The 20,791-nt window shown below is 49.5% G+C and overlaps 1 protein-coding gene across 5 annotated transcripts in view; it reads right to left on the bottom strand.

Moving 5' to 3' along the window:
* ATXN7L1 (ataxin 7 like 1) overlaps positions 1-20,791 on the bottom strand; it is a 237,772-nt gene that overhangs the window by 110,835 nt on the left and 106,146 nt on the right. The window contains exon 4 of one of the 5 annotated variants that reach the window (XM_044245833.1): positions 18,313-19,492. The exons of the other annotated variants lie outside the window; for them this stretch is intronic. Within the exon in view, the coding sequence (XP_044101768.1) occupies positions 19,407-19,492 (86 nt within the window). The 3' untranslated portion in view covers positions 18,313-19,406. Of the gene's footprint in view, positions 1-18,312; positions 19,493-20,791 lie in introns of those variants that run through there. 5 annotated transcript variants of the gene reach the window in all.

Here is a 20,791-nt window from a genome sequence, read left to right as displayed (position 1 = left end):
AGCATGACCTGGGCTGAAACCAAGAGTTGAAAGCTTAACCGACTAAGCCATCCAGGTGCCCCAGAATCTGCATTCTAACCAGACCTTCACAGGAGTCAATATGGACACTAAAGTTGGTAAAAGGCTACCATAAGGCTAGACGTTGAGGCCCACCCCCAGAGGCTGTAACTTAATTGGTCTGGGCTGGGGCCAGGACATCTAGTTCTAAAAAAACATTTTTAGGTAACTGTAACATGCATCCCATGCCTTCCCTGGAGACCTGTGGAGCAGAAAGATGGAGGAACGGCAGGGGAGGGAGAATTCCAGCTCTGCCACTAACAAGCTGTGTGGCCTTGGGCACGGCACTCAGTGTCAAATGAAGAAAGCAGATTCGATCAGTGGTTCATGACACTCAGAATCAGAAAATACACATTCTTGGGTCAAGTGAATTTTAATTCCCAGGGCTGGGCCTGAGGAGTTCAGCAAGGGCTTCAGGGGCCATGGGCACTCATATAGCTTCTAGACAGGGGAGATCCGCAGAACATTTAGAGCTGTGGCTCTCACACTGGAAACGTATCAGATTCACCTAGAGGGCTCTTGAAAAGGACTGAGGCCCTCCTCCCTGACATGTTCCACCTCGAACCTGAAGTTCTTCTAAGTGACTAGACTATGCAGTATGATGGAAAACCACCGGGGTCAGTGAAAGATGTGGAGGTCACATAGCACCAAGAACGTGGGTTTCTGAGGTCTTTTCAGTTCTTGGAGTTTTCTATTTGTGGAATGGGGATAACAACATCCATACTAGCGGCTTGTTGTGAGGATTAAGTATAAAGTCACATATACCTTTGACCTCAGTCAAAAGTCACTTCATTGTGAATCCAGCTTCCTCGGTGGACTGATGAGAACACTAAACCCCAGTAAGGCAGGTCCAAGTTCACATACCTGGGCAGCAGGAGAACAGACATGTCACTCTGCTTCAAATGCTAATTCTACCTCACTGTGTGGCCTCCTCTGGATACAGGAAAGAGCCCAGAGGAAACTTAAACGACCCCAAATGACCACACTGAACTCTGGCCAGAGCACTGGGCCAATAGACAGTCCCTCACACAAAGTAAAGCCTTAGTTTTCCTTACCTAAGAACCAGGCCAACCCCCTCCCTATAACCTTGTCCAGCCTTGGCTGTCAACATGTTTGATTCTGACCCATATGAGCTCAAAGTTCTTTTCTGATCACAATATCAGGAATGAAAGAAATACCTCAATGGGGGCAATGGAGTGGAAGAATGATTCTTCCCCCACCGTGTGGAAGGTGGGCGGGAATGGGAGGTGAGGGCTGAGAGCTCGGCCAGCTGGAAGGTGGCTTCAGCAATTCCAGTGTGAGGGCTTGAGGAACTGTGAGTACCATGGGTTGAATTGGGCTCCCCCAAAGATGTGGAGGTCCCAACCTCCCCCGTACTTGGGAATGTGACCTTTCTTGTAAATAGGGTTTTTGCAGATGATCGAATTAAGACAAAGTCATGAAGGTAGGCCCTGATTTAATAGGATCGTGTCCTTAGCAAAGGGAAATCTGAACACAGAGATAGATGCACACAGGGAGAACAGCATGTGAAGGTGAAGGCCGAGACTGGGGTGAGGCTTCCATAAGCCAAGGAAGGTCTAAGATGCCTGGTGGAGCACGAAAAGCTAGGGGTAGGTATGGAGCAGATCCTCTCCCCCAGCCCTCAGAGGGAAGAGACCCTGCAGACAGCTTGACCTCAGACATCTAGCTTCCAGAATCGTAAGACAAGAAATTTCTGCTGGGGTACTTGTTACAGCTGCCCTAAGAAACAGATATCCCTTGCGCCAGATCCTTGCTCAAAGAACACGCTGTCATGCACCAAGGCAAAGATGAGAACTTCGAAGGAATAGGAGTGTTCTGTCTCTCGTGTGACTTACTCAATGATGCAGATGCCCTGTCTTCTTTGGTGCAGGGACCTAGCCTTGAAGTAGAGCTTGTGTTCCAAGTTCAAGATGACCAGTCTCTTTGTTGAGGTTTTCAAATATGTCTGGATATGAGCAAAATCCAGGGGTAATTTTCTCATTGACCAGTACAGCAGGCGATAACTCTCTTTCTTTCTCTCTCTCTCTCTCTCTCTCTTTTTTTTTTTTTTGGAGAGATAGAGACAGTGCACATGTGAGCACAGAGGCTAGCAGAGTGAGAAGGAAAATACTAAGCAGACTCCATGCTCAGCGAGGAGGCTGACTCGGGGCTCAATCTCGTGAGCATGAGATCATGACCTGAGCCAAAATCAAGAGTCAGACGCTTAACCAACTGGCTTAGGCGCCCCAGGTAATAGCTCTAATATGGTTTGCTTGATATGCGCCTGGTGCTCTTTCTAAGTGCCTTCTGGATATGAATTCATTTGATTTTGATGAATTTTCACAACAATGTTCTCGTGTACGTACTCTGATCATACCCATTTCACAGATACAGAAACTGAGACACAGAGAGGTAAAGGAACGTCTTTCTCCCCAGGGCTGTGAACCTAGAAATGTTGGAGCTGAAATGTGGACCCAGGCCATCTGGCTGGAGAGTCCAGGCCCTTGGCCACTATAAAAAATGGCTACCATTGGCTTGAGCGCTTACCCTGGGGCAACTGTTTCTCTAAATACTTATATTCTATTTTTTTTAAAGATTTTATTTATTTATTTGACAGATGGAGATCACAGAGAAGCAGGCAGACAGAGAGGAGGAAGCAGGCTCCCTGCTGAGCAGAGAGCCCGATGCGGGGCTTGATCCCAGGACCCCGGGATCATGACCTGAGCTGAAGGCAGAGGCATTAACCCACCGAGCCACCCAGGCATCCCAGGAAAGTGATTTCAACGTTGAATTTAAGAGCTCCCCCAACCCCCGTGACCTTGGGATGCCAGGGTAGCTGAGTGGGTTAAGCTGCTGCCTTTGGCTGAGGTCATGATCCCAGGGTCCTGGGATCAAGTCCTGCATGGAGCTCCTTGCTCAGCGGGGAGCTTGCTTCTCCCTCTGGCTGCTCTGTGTGCCATTACCCCTGCTTGTGCTCTCTCTCTGACAAATAAATAAATAAAATCTTAAAAAAAAAAAAAAAGCCCCCACCCCATTTTCCATTACACACACACACACACACACACACACACACACACACACACACACGACCGGGTCCCTCCTACAAAGCCGGTCACTGGCTGCTGATCCCACAGCTACCCCTAGTGGATATCTTCCAGTGGCCAGCTGCTTGCCCTTGCCCCTCTCAACACAGGGCGCCCGCCCCAACTTCCAGCCCTGGTCCTCCAGCTAGAATGAGGAAGTGAATGAATGCTTCTCTGGGGGAAAGCAAGACCTCCTAAGGCCAAGGTCATTGCTTTCCAAACTAGGATTTGATGGGTCTTTTTACTTTGCTGGTCAGCGTGCAGGAGACTCGGCCTCCCAATCTCGGTTCGTGATACTGGTACAAAATAACAACTCTCACTTTGATGAAGGGAGTTAGAGAGGGGAAAGGAGGGAGCAGGAGAGCAACACTGAGAAGGAGAAGGCGAATGGGCAGAAATAATGGAGGGAGAAGAGGGAAAACCGAAGATGATTGCCTATCTGTGCCAGGAACGGGGGCTAGGTACTCAGCACACTCTTCCCACTGCCAGAAACCCCAAGAGGCTGGGTAGCCTGCTGCACAGAGCTGGACTTGAACCCAGTACCCGAACCGGTGTCCCTGAGAGCTGCGGGGGGTGGGTGTGTGGTGGGGTGCAGCAGCCTGGCTTAGCAATTCTGACAGGGCAGGACTCTTCTCCACGAGGATTTTTGGCTGGGTGGGGAAGTGATGTTCACGGCATCTGTAAAGTCCACAAAGAGATTTGGCCATGATTCCATGTAGCCCCTCAGGGAGACAGTGAGAAGGCAGCTGAGAGGTCCCCCCCCCCCGAGACAGATGAGAGTCACCCAGATACGGAGTCATCGTAGTCCAGGCGGTGCCCATGCCTGTGCCCTGAGCCCGCCGTCCCCTGCCCGCCTCCTGCCCCGCCCACCACAGAGGCTAAGGAGGCCAGATGCAGCACAGCTTCCTCTCTGAATTAGCCAGCGAGACGCCCCGGTGCTTACTGGCTCCCCCCAACTCTGTCTGCTAACTTAGGAGGAAATAGATCTTTCCGCCTCAGTAACAACAAAATTGGTCTTTGCATCTGTGAAAATTATGCTCTAGATGACGGCAATCCTGAACATTAATCAAGTATCAATCACTGACATGAGTGGAAAATAGAGCTGGAGTCTTTATTCACAGCTTTGCTTGTTGTGAGCAAAGCCAGGCAAGGGCTGATTGCTGAGGAAATCCTCTCCTAGGTTTGAAACAGCGCCGTGGAGTGCAAAGAACACGAGCTCGGGCGGGGGGCAGAGGCCCGAAGATACTCCCCTAACCGCGTCTGCTCCCTGGGCCTCAGTTTCCCCATTTGTAAAACAAGGGAAACACTGCCAGGCCTCGGGTCACTGAGGGACTGAGTGAGAGGAGGCATGTTAAGTGTGTATCCTACACAGGCCCTACACAGAAGTGATGATTTTTTGAAGATTTTATTTATTTATTTGAGAGAGAGAGTGTGTGTGCATGAGTGGGGGGGAGGTGCAGAGGGAGAAGCAGGCTCCCCGCTGAGCAGGGAGCCCAACTCGGGGCTTTATCCCAGGATGCTGGGATCCTGTTCTGAGCCTAAGGCAGACACTTAACCCACTGAGCCACCCAGGTGCCCTGGAATCAATGATTTTTTAATGGCTCCGAATAATTGGGGAGAATAAACCTACTTTCCTGCCAAACATTAGCTCAGAAAGTATTTAACATGCATGGCATCCATACCAGCTGAACCTTCTCTTTAGGTCCCAGTCCAGTTTCTGAGCTGTCGGGTCCCCACCAAAAGGGCCTCCCCTCCTCTCCGGAGTGGCCCTGCCCAGTCCTCCCTTTGTCCTTGTCCCAACATCTCAGACTCAGACCTCACCCTGTGGCAAGGGCCTTCTGCCCCAAATACAAAATTTGAATTTAACCCTCAGAAAACATCACGCAAAGGAAACTGAGGGACATTGTGTAAGATTATTATTTGTAATCTTGACTAGGGTCAAGGCTGGGAGCCTCAGGCTATAGGACTCTCCCCGATTCAAGGAGACTAAAGGGACATGACAGAGAAACCCAACATGTAATTCTGGGTCTTTACCTTTTTTCTTGGCTCTGTGGAGAAGTTGGCAACATTTGAATAAGGTCTCTGTTGGTGACACTGGTTTCCTGATCTTGATAATTATACTACCGTTATGTAAGAGAGGTTTTTGTTTTTAGGAAATACACTTTGAAATATTAAGGGGTAAGAGGACATGACCCTTCGCAACTTACTCTCAAACAGCTCAAAAAAACCTTTAAAACACAATATATAAAACATATGAAAATGTCTATCTACACACATATATATGGGGAGGGGGTCAAACTATTTTTTGCAACTTTTCTGTGAGTCTGAAATATCCTCCTTCAGCCCAGACAAGCACTGCATAGTCAACCACATTGCCTCCCTTCCACTTTGTGAATGTCCTTGGAAAAGGGTGTGCAGGGATTTCTTTTGTCCCCTTTGGGCCACTGGACTCATGGGCATATAACATTACTGTGGGAAGGGTCCTCAGAGACCACCCAACTCGAACCCATCCAGGTGACGTGGCTTGTCATCCCTTGGCTGAATGGGCCCGAGCCGGCCTGGATTCTGTGTCCCGACCCCCCACCCAATGCTCTGTCTTCCACGCCACACTATGCGACTGCACCGTGCATTTGGCTACAAAGGAGTGACAGCTGTGACAGGACATGGATCCCTCTGGCCTGAGGGCAACGGATGGAGACCTGTCGAGAGGGGGAAGAGGCCCCGGTGTCAGCATCCTCTTCCTCTCCTGCAGAGGGACTGGGGTATGAAAAATGTTCAGCTCTGATCTCTTCTGCTCCCGGGGCTCAAATGAGTCTCGAATTTGTCCCCCAACCCCGATCTCTGTCTGAAGTCCCCACTCCTGGATCCAACATCCAACTCTTGCCTGTTGAAGGGGCACCGCTAGGCAGCACGCAAAGCCAAAAGCTCCCCTTCTCCCCTCCACTCTTCATCTCAGTCCAGCCCCTCCACTTGCCTGGTTGCTCAGGCCAAGCCTGGAGGGTCAGTGCAGCCTCCTGTTCACTGGCCCCCCACAGCCTCACCGTCAGCTACATCATCCTGTTTGCCCCCTCTCCCGCCAACACAGACCCAGAACTGGCTTTTCCCCAGCACCAGTGACACCAGCCTGACTCAGGCCATGGCACTTTTTCTCCAGGGATAGCACGAGCACCTTCTGATCGGATCCCTTTCCATGTGTGTTCTCCACCGGTGACCAGAGGGAGCTCAAAACCTGCCCAAGCACTTCCGCCTCACTCTGAACTAACCCTCACAAGGGTCTACCCTGCGGGTCTCCTGCAGAGTCATGCCCCTTTCTCCCTGTCCTTCACCCTAGAAGCTCCAGGCACCCTAGCTCTGCTGCCACAGGAGCATGACCTGCCTGGCACGCCCCCGTTTCAGGGTCTTCCCCGGCTGCTCTCCCTGCCGAGTCCTTCTGCCAAGTATCCATGAGGCCCAAGTTCACGAGTATCCAAGTTCACGCAGGAGCGGCCTCAAGCCTCTTCAGACAGGCCTTCCCTGACTGACTCATGGGAAACAGCACTCCCGCCCTCCCCCATGCCGATTTTTCTCGTCTCTATCCCCTCACTAAGTTCCTAGAGGCCTGGGATCTATTTGGTTCCCTTTGTATTCTAGCTACTGAGTGGCACCTAATAGGAGCTCAGTACATGTTAGTTAAAGTAATGAATGAATGCATTGTTAAGTTAAAGAAGCAAGGAGCGGAACAGTGTCTATAATACACACCCACTTATTAAAAAAGAAAAAGAAATGAACACATCTATGCTTGCCTAACTCTGGGAGGAGTTAATAGCTATGGCTTCTGGGAGGGTGAACGGGTAGCTGGAGGCAAGGGAGGAGGAAGACTTGTCAGTGTAGACCCTCTTGGTACCTTTTGAATTTTTTTTTTTTTAAGATTTTATTTATTTATTTGTCGGAGAAAGAAAGAGAGAAGAGAGCGAGCGCAAGTAGGGGGAGAGGCAGGCAGAGGGAGAAGCAGTCTCTCTGCTGAGCAGGGAGCCTGACGCAGGACTCGATCCCAGGACCCCGGGATCATGACCTGAACCGAAGGCAGACGCTTAACTGACTCGGTTCCCCAGGTGCACCCCCTTTCGAATATTTTCATAGGGACATGTGTTACTGATTTGATTAATTAAGGATACATATGTGTATAAAATCATTATGTTGGACACCTAAAGCGAATACAATGTTATATGTCAATTACATTTCAATTAAAGAAAAGGCCACCTGTAATGAAATCCACGTTGCCCCCCACCCCAAATGTTATAAGGCACACTTCCACCCATGTGGACACACATGTTATGGATGTAAAATTGTGATACACAGATTTGTTTGGGCAGGTACATCCCCCCCTATTTTTTTTTTTTTTTAATTGTAACACCGTTTGGTGAAGTTTATCCTAGTCGAGACTAAGAGACATGATATCTCGTGCCTACAGTCAGAGTTCTCAGAAACATCCCCCACACACATGCAGTCCCCTAGAGACCTAACTAAAAAGTAACTGAAAGGAAGACTGAGACAGAAGAAACAAAGGCAAATGAGCTGGAAGGATTACTGGTGGTTAAAAAAAAAAAAAATAAAAAGTATGCCCAACCCCAAGGCCCAGCCTAGGTGGGGGCTGTGACTTTTCTGGGTCTGAGGGGCATTGGGGCCCTCTGCTGTACCTGGTAATGTCCCGGCCCTTCAGGCTCCTGACAAGAAATATGAAAAGACATCGTACCTGCGAAAAGGGGCCAGGGGCCGTAGTGGAGCGCTAGACCTTGACCCCCGGGAGCGTGGGCCACCTCTCTTGCCACCTGAGGGGCTCTGGGCAAATCACTTGCATGGCCTCAGCGGGTCTGGGGTCCCATTACTATAGTGAGGGTTGCGGAGGTTGGATCTGTCATCTTAGAGGACTCTTTCCAGTTCTAACACTCTGTAGTTCTGTTTCGAGTAGATGTTGCCTGTTGGACCTCACCAATGGACAGGTGCTCTGTGAGATCCGTGCACACAAGACACTGACATCACGGGAGCCCTCCTGTCCGAAAGTGACCCAGCCAGGCGTCCTCTGGGCTACCTGAACCCGAGCATGACTGAGTCAGAATGCTAAGGCTCACCCTCCTGCTTCCAGAGGCTTCCTTGTCGAGCCCTGGAATTTGGGGCTTTTGTACCCTGTGTCTCTGCCAACTTGTATTAGCCAAGTAAAGTGCTCTGGAGAGCTGCTACACATGATCTGAGCAGAACAACCGGAGCCTGGTGTGGACAGGGCTTCGTCTGCGTCCTCGGGGCTGGGCCCACCCAGGAGAGCAAGGAGAAGGTCAGGTGGTTTCATGAGCCAGTAGGCCAGACTATTAAAGTAAAATTCCCTTTCCTGAAAGATGCTGGCAAGGAAAAAACCATGAAAGGCCCTCAGGTAGGGGAGGGGAGTGGGCAGTGGGAGAGAAAACTTGTGGACATTGATTCTCAAATTATCTGCAGGAGGAGAAGGAAGGAAATGGCAGGAGGGCATAGGAACTGGCTTCTCCCTTTGGAGTGCCTGCATGTTACTGTTTTCATGACTGCAGTTGCCTTGCTAGCTATTTTAGACCGCAACTGATGTGAGGACTGGTTCGCATTCCCTCCGCACATGCCCGTGAACTGGTGGAGAGAGGTTCGGGAGTCTGTGGGGCTCCAGAGGGAATTCCCTGGGGAATTAAAGGGTTCTCAGTGGCTGGTCCTCAAAATTGAGTTTAGGGCGTGGTTACAGCAGGGAGGAATACTCAAGGGTGAATGAAAATCCTTTAAGTCAGATTGGAAGGAGAAAGAACGTCTATCTCTCAAAAGAAGTTGGATGATACCTATGGTTTGATTTTCTTCCTATTTCTTCAAAGTTTTATGTACTTATGTAATCTCTACACCCTACAGGGGATCGAACTCATGACCCTGAGATGAAGAGGTGCATGCTTCTCTGACTGAACCAGCCAGGTTTGATTTTCTTAACCAATTTTCTTAACCCATGTATTTAAGCCTAATTCTGCCCTTACTGTGAAAGCTCAGGAGCTCTAGTCTTTGGAGGTGTTTTTTGGGACCTGGGGGTGCGGTGTGGGGGAGGGGCACAGAGTTGTCACACTCAGTAAAGGGCCATTAAAAGAGGCCATGGAAACTCCGTCCCTGGATATTAAAGTAGAGACAAGACAGCGTGTGGGCTGGTGGATTTAAATTGAGGGGAGCTTCAGAATCCCTCTGGGGTAGGGCCTGTTCTTTATTTCAAAAGCCCCAGAAACATGCAACTCAACCTGCTTGTCTATTGTTGTCCCCATACCCTCTGGTCACCAGGTCCAGACGCCCTGCTGAGAACCACGGCTGGACCTGTTCTGGACACTTAAGGCCTAAAGTGAATCAGCCCGTGAAGTTTCTCCCTGCGTTTTGACTTCAAAATCTTCACGTACCTATTACAGCTGTGCCTCATAGCGATCTCCTTGGCCTTCAAATGGGAGAACTGGGGGTCTACCCCCCATTTTTTTCTATTTAAGAACATTCCAGAACTGTGTGTATAGCCTGCAGGCACCTCAGGAGGAAGTGCAGTGTAGTCTGTTTTAACACCAAAGGAAGGTCATGTCCCATCTCCAGGCCAAGGCCTGCTCTCTGCTGTCATTCACCAGTATGCACTGCAAACAGTTCAATGTTACCTTTACAAATGCACTGTTTAAAATGTTACTTTTAGGGGCGCCTGGGTGGCTCAGTGGATTAAAGCCTCTGTCTTCAGCTCGGGTCATGATCCCAGCGTCCTGGGATTGAGCCCCACATCAGGCTCTCTGCTCGGCAGTGACCCTGCTTCCCCACCTCTCTCTGCCTGCCTCTCTGCCTATTTGTGATCTCTGTCAAATGAATAAATAAAATCTTAAAAAAAAATTTAAAAAATGTTACTTTTACCCATCACTTTCCAAATCTGTAAGGCCCCCTTCCCAACCACACTGTCCCCCTCGCTTCTCCTCAAAATAAGGCCTTAACTCTCTGAAAGTGGCTTTTCCTTTTTTTCAGTTTGCCACTCAAAGCCTTCCATGATCTGGCTCCAGTATGATCCTCCAAGCTTCTCTTTCTCCTTAACAACCCAGGCCCCCTGCTTCAAGCTGGCCGGCAGCCTCATTGTTTCATGTTCTCCTCGAGTGTTCCAGTAACTGCGTGGGATGGTATCATCAGGATTATGGATGCATCTTAACCATTCCCAATGGCCAAACATCTTTCTGCTGCTCCTCTCTGAATTTTGTCAGGAAGGGTCCAAGGAATCGTCTAGACCAGCGGTTGTCAACTTTGGCCAGTCACTGGAATATGGGATTATGGGCAGTGGGAGGGTGAGGGGTGGGGGGTGGTGCATTTTTTTTTTTAAACTGAGATAGAACATGTATATAGGGATGGGCAAAAATCACAAGTGTATGCCCTTTAACTCTGGGTGTACAAAACAGCCTCATGTGACCAGCATCCACATCAGGAACCAGAATGTTATCAACAACCCAGAAAGGCCGGGGTGAAGGAGGCTTTTGAATCTCACAAGTCAAGTCCAGGAATTTACATCTTTAAGGTTTTCCCCAGAGAAGTCTGGTTTCCCACGCACCTACTGGACTTGGAGAGCAGGAATCTACCAAGAATTTTCAAACTGCCCCTCATGTGTCACCCTGGGGGATGGCGGTTGAGGCAGGGAAGTGTCAGACCCGCCGGGATCTCTTTCTTAAACGGAGACTCCAGCTCAAGAAAGGCCTCTTCTCTGTGGATGGAAACAAGCCCTCACTCCACAGTCCTGAAAGCTAGCCGTATCGGTAGGTTCAGTGGAGGAAATAGACCTATGAGGAGGGGTCCGGGTGGATCTGTATATATATGCATCAAGGACGGGCCTTGGACCTTTCAAAACAGGACTTGCTGGTTTAACAGTCCCTATAGGGCTGTTGTTTTGGTGTTCGATACTGGAGCGTGAAGTCCATAGGGCAGGCAGTTAGGAAGGAAAGACCTTGGTAGACCAAGAGCAATCTAGAATCCCATGAGGATGGATTAAAACTCCTACTGCCTTTGACCTTCACAGTAGGGATATCTATACCCCAGGAGCCATGGAGCTAAGCACTTGCAGCTGGCCGGAGAGTCAGAGAAGCCGAAGCGGGATGCCCGGAAAGGCGGAGGGATGGCAGGCCTGGCCACTGCTACCTGGCAATCGGGTGAGCCAGCAGGTAGACTACAATGCACATACTGCTTCCCTTCTGTCCTCCAGCTTTCCCCGAGCCCTCTGTGGCCCAACCCAACAAGGAACCCACAGGCCAGGGAATTCTGGGAGATGAAGTTCAGCCTAGCCACGCCTACCCACGACAAAGCCACCACCACCCTGATTGCTGGTTCTGACGCTGGTCTAATTGCTGGTTCTCAAGCCTGGCTACTTGCTGGAATGACGTGTGGCTTTAAAAACACAGACGCCAGGACTAGCACCACATTATGGGAAAGCTTCCCAGGCCACCCTAATGTACAGTCGTGGCTAAGAACCACTGCCTGGCAACCTGGGGACTAGCTCCAACCTGGGGCTCAAGACGATCAATTCTTCTCTCTTTTTGCCCCAGGAGGAGCATAACAAGATCTGGTTATTCTTTTGAAGGTTTTCTCATTCTTCTGCCTTCCTGCATCAGTCTGTCCTCTGTGCACGAACCCAGCCACAACCTTCCCTCAGTCCGCAGCACGCTGGCTGCTCAGTGGACCAAGCTTCCTGGCTATCAGTCCTTCTGTGCTCAGTAGATCGGGGGCACTGCGGGCAGACCCTGGGATCATCCCAATGCCAGCAAGCTCATCGGGAACTAGAGACCCGGAAGGTTTCACTGGTAACCTTCTAAATAAAGCACCTCTTCCTCCTAGGCATAGATGAATTAAAGGATTATAACACAGCCAAGTGGTCAGCGGGCACTTTGCCAACAGACGCCACTGGAAGAGAGGGATGCGGAAGAGCTCGGGGCAGGGGAGTAGGTCCAAAAGCATGGGCGGTTCTTCGTGCCGGGGAGTAACTCTGTCACCAGGAATGGTCATCTCCATGACGGATTCGACCCATTGCTTTCTTTCTCCTAGCCACAACATGGTCGTTCCTAATGACGTCTGTGGCTGAAGTGTGAGACTGACACAACTGGTCAAAATAAGGTCTTTGGGGGGCGCCTAAGTGGCTCAGTGGGTTAAAGCCTCTGCCTTCGGCTCAGGTCATGATCCCAGGGTTCTGGGATCGAGCCCCACATCGGGCTCTCTGCTTGGTGGGGAGCCTGTTTCCTCCTCTTTCTCTGCCTGCCTCTCTGCCTACTTGTGATCTCTGTCTGTCAAATAAATAAAATCTTAAAAAAAAAAAAAAAGGTCTTTGGGATTTCCTCTGGGTTTGTATTATTTATGGCCTCCCCATTACAGTTGTGAAAGCCTGCTGGGCCACCCTTATTTACCCTTACTATCATTACCCCTTATTTACCCACACTCTTATTTTAACCCATAGCCCATACCCATTCCCAATACTTTTTTTTTTTTCAAAGATTTTTATTTATCTATTTGACAGACAGAGATCACAAGCAGGCAGAGAGGCAGGCAGAGAGAGAGGAGGAAGCAGGCTCCCTGCTGAGCAGAGAGCCCGATGTGGGGCTCGATCCCAGGACCCTGAGACCATGACCTGAGCCGAAGGCAGAGGCTTAACCCACTGAGCCACCCAGGTGACCTCCCAATACTCTTATTACCCATACTCGTACCCATAAATCTGATTTACCCTTGTTATTATTATACCTTATTTACCCGTACTCTGTAAATAGTTTAGAGAGAGAAACCTTCTGAGAGGCACCAGCAGGAATCTTTTGGACCATCTCTGTGAAGCCAGAGTCCTACCAACCCCCTGTTGCGTTCTCCGTTACTGTGTCCTCACCTCAGGCTTCAGGAGCCTACTCTTTGAGTGTATCCCCTGTTGAAACTAGCTCTCACCTAACTTCCTCGTGCTAAGGTGGTCAGTGCTCTCGTGGAACGACACTTCACAGGGACGAAAGCCTCGAGGTAAAGGAATGATATCCCCGCTGGACAGAGAGATGTGAAAGGGCACCCTAAGATCATACTACAAGGCTAGTTGCTGCAGACAGGCATTTCCAGGGACAGCGAGGTGGACAAAGCAGGAGCTCATGGCAGGGGGAAGGTCCCCAAAGCAAACCTTTGTGGCCTTTAGCAATTTCCAGAGATCAGGGAGGAGGAAGATGGGGAGAAGATGTTGTCAGGCTCGCAGAGTCTGTTTAGGGAGGGTGGGTTTGCAGGTGTTTATACCAGTACCAAAAGCATCTGACTAGATAATTAGCTACATTAAAAAGAAAAAGGGAAAAAAGAAAGACCACAGGATTTTCAGTAGCCAGAACCCAGAAAACGCTCCAGCCCCAGGCTCACAGTTCCGACCAAGCTGCCAGAAACCCCCACTGGTGGATTTCCAGCTGGATTTATAATTTACCTCTCCGTGAGAAAACGAAGACATATTTTAAGATGACCACCCCTCCCCCTCCCCCCAAGCCAAATTCTGGAAGGACTGTAGGTAATATAAACCCCAAGTGGACTCATTAAAACAGAAGTTTCTATTGCAAAACAAAGCATAGACACTCAAAACCACACAAGGCAAACAGACTGCACTGGGCAAGATGAGAAGGCAAGCGCCCCAGGAAGCACCGGCCAGGGGAGGGGAGGGGACTGTGCCGCTCCCCCCAAGAGGCCCCTCCACGCACCCGTCCCAACTGCAGCCCTCGTCCCTCCCTGGCTCCCAGAAGCTACCGCTCTCCTTACTTCAGTTCCTCGTGTTTATTTATGGTGTCATCACCCACGTATCCCGAGAGGCTGTAGGCCAGTCCCGTCCATATTTTATTTTATTTTTGAGGATTTTCTTCCTTTGTCAGAGAGTGAGAGTGTGCAGAGCTCACGCAGGGCAGAAGAGGGAGAAGCAGGCCCCCCGCTGAGCAGGGACCAGGATCTGAGCCGAGGCAGACACCTAACCGACTCAGCCCCCCAGGCGTCCCAACCCGTACTTTTAGATGTCCTTTACATTTCTTATAAGTGGCCACGAGTTCTCCCTCCATCTATGCCTTTTCCTTGCACATGATCTGTGGAAGGCTCAGGCCACCAAACCTGCCTTTTCCCACCCTCCGGATTTTGTCTTGGTGCACGCCAAATGTGTCCAAGGGCACTCATTCTTAACCCAAATAATCACGTCTGAGAAAAAGCCCGTACACAAGGAGGGCGCACCTCACCGTGATCACGCTCTCACATTAATTGTCATGAGACAGGAGGAGAATGGGATCTGGAGGAGCTCTCTGCGGAACTAGTGATTTACGACTTTTTTTTTTTAAACAATTGGAAGTGACTGGGGAATGCTTCTCTTTCATGCCTTTCAATATAGTTTGGAATGGGGTTTGACATCGCACTATGCTCCAGGGCCCAGGGTTGTCTATTGTTAAGTTTTATCAAAGATGATTGCATAATAGCAGCCTGGATGTAGAAGAAGCCGAAGGAATCTCGACCACTAACCAGACTCACCAAATGTAATAAATAAATGATAGATGAAGGGAAGACAAGACGGGCCATTCACTTATGGTCTGGAGCAAGAACAGTTACACTTAGAAAGTTTTTCCTTTCTCCAATCTCAGCAGTCAGTCCCACAAACACAATTATTAGCATTATTGCAATAATATCGCGTTATCAACTATTGACTTAATAAAGAGTGCATCCACTTAATGGTGACCTCTAGATCCCCCCTCCAGTAAGTCCAGGACCCTAAGTTACATGCTCCAGGGCCCTGACACCCCAAAATGGACAAAAGAAATGAGCACTCTTGTACTAGGAGATGAGAGGTTTTATAACACTTAAAATTAAACATGTGTGAGGGACGCCTGGGTGGTTCAGTCATTAGGCATCTGCCTTTGGCTCAGGTCATAATCCCAGGGTCCTGGGATTGAGTTCCTCATCTGTCTCCCTGCTCAGTGGGGAATCTGCTTCTCCCTTTCCTGCCCTTCTCCCTGCTCCTGCTTTCCCTCTGACAAATAAATTAAAATCTTAAAAAAAAAAAAATTAAACACATGTGGGGTTTGTTTTGATTTGCACAGAAAGAAAAAATTCCCAAAACTGATGGGTACAGCAAAAATTCAAAAGCCAAGGCACTCCTCAAACGCAATAGGCTCCCAATACTACCTTCAGACCTTTAGTACAGCAGAAGTCATATAAAAGCCACAGAAGGGCCCTGAAAGACGTCAGGGGAATAAAAGAAGTCAGGCAGAGGTCCAAACAGATCACATCCTGGTTCTCCCAGGGGGTTTTATTTGTGAAGCAGATCAGGATTGTTTGTCGCTCTTAATAGTGGGGAGGATGCGGGCTGGCAAGGAGCAGGCATGGAAACTTAAGGAAACTTCTCTGGTTATGATTGGGAGAAGAACTTAGGCACAGTGGACAGGCAGACTGATGTCTTTCCTGGCCTCAGGAGTTTTTCTTTTCTTTCTTTTTAAAGATTTTTATTTATTTATTTGATAGACAGAGAGAGATCACAAGTAGGCAGAGAGAGAAGGGGAAGCAGGCTCCCCGCTGAGCAGAGAGCCCGATGCGGGGCTCGATCCCAGGACCCTGAGACCATGACCCGAGCCGAAGGCAGAGGCCCAAACCACTGAGCCACCCAGGCGCCCCACCTGGCCTCAGGAGTTTTTCAAATCTGCTTGCAAGATTGGGTTCCTGCTCTTAAGAGTGTCGATGGTTAGTGAGTTGCAATTGGGTAAGTTTTTACAGTGCTCTAGGGTATTTCCAATGATGACATGTGTGTTTAAAGCTCTACAACCGAATTAACTTGAATTCACTTTCACTGAAAAGGCAAATATGATTCAGAAGATTTTGTCTTATTCTTAGTGCCCGTCCTAGGCTACCTTCCTAAAAGATCGGACACTCCCTGGAATTCCTTCCTGCCTGGGCTCTGTGGCACTGTCATGCTGGGGCTTGAGTCTAGCTGCTTCTCTTCCTAGCTGCTCCCCCTGTGCCTCCAGCCCCTCTCTGGCTCACTAGGCCTTCCAGAGAGCTCTTCCCTGACCCCTTTCCTTGTACCTGTCCTCTACCCCAACCCCATCATGGACTCCTGTCTTCTCAAGATTCCCTACTTCAGCCTCTAAGAACCACCCAGCGTACGATGTTCTGGAAGCGCAGGCTGAGCTGGGGCCCAGCGGGGATGTCCTAAGGCAGACCAGAACTTGGAAAGGGGGTTCAATCTACCACGGCTTCCATGCCTCTGTTAGCTCACTTCTCCTGCTGGGGAGGGCTCAGTCGAAGCACGTTATATGCATTATGGTGTTTAATCCTCACACTGCCTCCCCGAGAAAGCATGATCACACCCATTTGCTACACGGGAGATTTCAGCCAGCAGAGGACAGGAACTCGGTGGGGCGGAGGGGAACTCTTAACCCAACTCTGAACCACCAAGCACTTCCGTCTAAAGCAGGAGACCGTGTCCTTGTGTTTCTGGACATCTGAGGGACTCAAGAGCTTTGGGGTTTGCTCCTTGGGGGACCAGAGGGAGGACAGATCAGTGGTTCCAGGTTTCAGCTCTGCTGCCCCTGCCGGGCAGCCATGGGAGAGGTTCCACCCCTGCCTCCTCACACCGACCACCCAGCTTCCCCGTGAGGATCTGCCACTGAATCAGGTACAAGGCGTTTGCCCTATGACTGTCAAGGAAAGTTCTAGACCTGGGAGCTGTGGGGAAGCAGCAGAGCCATGCGTGGATTGGTCTTTAGATGGGCAACAGGGGCTTCAGCCATCATGTTCAAGGTCTTCGAGCCCTCCCAGGACCATTTTAAAGTCTTCTTGGAAGACTGCCTCCTTACTTCACAGACCCATGTTCCACACCATCAACTACTACATGGAAATGAAATAACTAGTGGTCTTTTCTTCTAGGTTTTTTTTTTTTTTTTAAGACTTTATTTATTTGGTAGACAGAGATCACAAGTAGGCAGAGAGGCAGGCGGGGGGTGGGGGGAAGGAGGCTCCCTGTCGAGCAGAGAGCACGATGTGGGGCTCTATCCCAGGACCCTGAGATCATGACCGGAGCCGAAGGCAGCGGCTTAACCCACTGAGCCACCCAGGTACCCTTCTTCTAGTTTGTTCTTAACATTCTTCCTGTGGAGTATCTAGTTTTGTCAGCCAGGGTTTAGAGCATGGAGGGGTGAAGATGAACGCTGAGATTGGCCACTAGAGATTCATTAACTCATCTCATCTTTCTTATTCAACAGGAGTCCGTCCCGAGATGGTAAGCGTGGGGCTCTGGTGCAGCCTGGGCCACTCGCCTCCAGGGCCCGCACACAGAGAGACAGGGTGCATCTCGGTGAGGCCTAAGATGTCATGTTGGAGTAACCATGGGCCTATGGACTTAGCTGGGGTGTGCGTGTGTTAGAGTGACCTACCCTGCATGGACAGTTGTGGTAGAAAGTGAAATGTAAACAGAGACCCCAAAAAAGCTCACAGCAGTGAAACTTCCCTCAAACGGATCTCACACCACGGCTAGCAGCCTAAACATCCAGCCCTGTTCCTCCTATCGGAATGCAGGGAGTTAGAAATGAAACGACCCTACTTATCCATGGCAATGTAAGAAATAACTGAGGTTCACGGGGCCCTATTACAATAAGTGTGTGGGGTATTCTCTTATCCTCAGACGCTCACTTCTTCACTTGTTTGCACCTGTTGGTGGCAGCTGGAGTAATCTCACCAATTCTGCTGTGTGTGCAAATCAACTTGATTTCTCTCCGAAAAGATAAAAAGCAGTAAAGCGATGAAGTTACAATTAAGGTACGTCATTGAAAGCACAGAAAACGTGAAAAGGCTGAGGAGGACTTGTCCTGAGGTCACCAGCGACTACTGAGTTGAAAGACTGTTTTCCCCTCATTCCTTGCTTGCTTTACTGTATGTGATGCTGTGGTCAATCAACACGCCTCCTCTCATTTCTTGAAATTCCCTCCTCTTTTGGCTTCCATCACACTATTCCTGGCTCTCATGCTGGCTCCCCGTTAATCTGTCCGTCTGTCCATGCAACCATCCATCCATCCGTCCACCCATTCGTCCATCAATCCATCCATCCATCCATCTATCCATCTATCCATCCATCCAGGCTTCCGACAGCTAGTGACAAGCACTGGAAAAAATGACAAAGTATATTCATATCTGGATTTACAATTAAAAGATGTTTATATTATTTCATGAATTTCTCACTACAACCAAGTGAAGTGGCTGTTGGCACCCCCACGTTACAGATGAGGAAACAGACCCTGAGAGGACCTGTGATTTATTTACAACAGCACAACCAGCAGGTGGCAGAGTGTGAGCGTGCATTCAGCTTTTCATCCCAGAAAGAATTCATAATGGCATTCTACTGCATACTGGTCGACTATAATCTCTCTACTAGTTAAATGTCATGATCCAGTCAATATGTATTTATGAGACAGTGCTAGGCTCTGTGGGATCAAAGACTGGGTCCCTGCCCTTGTACAGTTTGTGGTCTAGTGGGAGGAGACAGATATTAATCATGTGTTCACACAATAAACATTTGTTTTGGGGGTATAAGAGAGTGCTTACTTAGTTATGGAAATCAGAGAAGTCTTCTAGGAGGAAATAATCACTAAGATGCATTCTGAAGGATGAGTAAAGAGTTAGCTTCAGAAAGAGGAGACAAAGAAAAAAAAATTATATACAGAGAAGGAAAAGCATATGCAAGGGCCCTGTGGCAGAAAGACCCAATGAGCTGAAACGCTGAAGGTTGGCTTGACTGGCATACAGAGAGTGAAAAGGGGCCTGGCACAGGATGTGGTTCAGACCATGCAAGACTTTACAGCCATGAGAATGATTTCCTTTGAGCTTAAAAGCAATGGGAAGCCACAAGTCAAGAGAATGGTATGATTAACTTTGATCTTTGATTCTGACTTTGGTGTGCAGGATGGATTGTAGAGGAGCAAGAGTGGAGGCACAAAAAACAGCCGGGAGGCTTTTGCACTTGTCCAGGTGAGAAGCGATGATAGCCTGGACCAAGGTGGTAGTGGTGGAAATGAGGAGAAGAATCCCACAGAGGCCCCCTGCTCTGTGCAAGCCCATTTTCTCCCTAAACCCTGTCACCAAGAGTGTGCTCACGAGTTTGCAGCACATGGAAGCTTGTCCACACTGCAGGGCTCCGCTGGAGTCTCCTCTTCCAGGAAGCCTTCTCCAGACAAGGCCAGTCCTCCAAGATCTTTCAGAAGCTCTGTCTACCTTCTGCACTGTCCATTCTCACACCTGATTCTCCTCTATGGCTTGGCTGTTCTCCGGTCCATTCCTGGAGATGGCTTCATTTGTCTTGTTGTCTTGCTTCCTCCCTTTGGAAAGTAAATGCTTTGTTGGCATTTGCCGAATGGTATCAACAGGGCTCCTCTGGAAATTACATTTGTAAATGATTACTCACGCCAATTGCCTTATCTTTTTTTCCCCCCTAAATTAAACACTGGTTGCTTAAATCTGTCTTCATGATCTTGTTCTATCAAAACGTATGTCCCCAATTTTTCTATAATTTCCTCTAAACTCGTTTCCACATTTCTCCTAGTAGAGAGCAGTTCCAGAGGGAACCGAGTGAGAGGGCGGGGTGGGGGGCAGGAGTGTAATTAAACAGGGGCTGTCTGACCAGAATTCCTATACCTTTTAATGGGGTATTTGATTAATCCTTTCCACAGGCACCATTATTCATGCCTTGATGGAATCTCATTTTATAGCCCTTAATACATGGACCCAATTTATCCACATCACATTGTATTCTAATACTTGTCATCCAAGTTATTAGCTATCTCCTTCTTAGTGTAAGATCGTCAGCAAGTTTGATTAGCTTATTCCCCAGGGATGATAGGGGAGATAAGAACAGACACAGTATAATATGACCACCCATGATTCTGCATTCTCAGAAGAAGACGGCTAACCGGGATCCATGTATGCGGCTGGGGCGGCCGAAACAGATGTGTGTCCCCCGGGGGAGGGCCTTGGTGTGGGACCCGGGAACCACAGCCACGAAGGGCTGATGGCCTCCGTGCCTGGCAGTACCGAGCCACCATCCCTGATGGGGTCACTTTAATAAAAAAGAGTGAGGCTTCTCCACTCCCGCTTCCTAACATCCCCTCCCCCCAAGTATTCTTCCCGGGAGGCACAGCCTGCAAGTTCCCCTTTATCCCAGGACACCACTTCTGCCTGGAATTGCCCTTCTTTGGCCTTCTGGGCACCTGCCAGGCCAAATGACCCAGGAGGTGCCGGAGCTGTCGACTGCTCTTTCTCTAGCACAGAGGTGGCTCTAAGCAGGTGCCCTACTTCCTCTTCTCTGAAACCCAACCTGAGCCCTGGGACTCACAGGGGGCTTCAGTCCCTTGTAAGCAAGGTAGCCCGCAGCCTGAAAGAGACCCCTACAGGATCATGGGCTCCAAGCCCCCAGAGTTTCCAATGCCCCTTCCTCTACGCAACCACTCCTCCTCAGCCCCGTCCAGGCAGAACTCCCACAGCTGCCCCTGGAGTCATTTTCCAAAGGCCTTTCACCAAAGTCCCCATATCACAGACTCCTGTGCTTTTCTGGCAACGGGAGGGTGGGAAGGGCTCACTCTGTGGTGGCGTCCCTCCTTCCTTTCCCCTGGAGTGGGGGC

The sequence above is a fragment of the Neovison vison genome, chromosome 4, assembly GCF_020171115.1.
Source record: "Neovison vison isolate M4711 chromosome 4, ASM_NN_V1, whole genome shotgun sequence".
NCBI lineage: Eukaryota > Metazoa > Chordata > Mammalia > Carnivora > Mustelidae > Neogale > Neogale vison.
The sequence above is the reverse complement of the archived record's forward strand: the minus strand, read 5'-3'. Positions and strand labels throughout refer to the sequence as shown.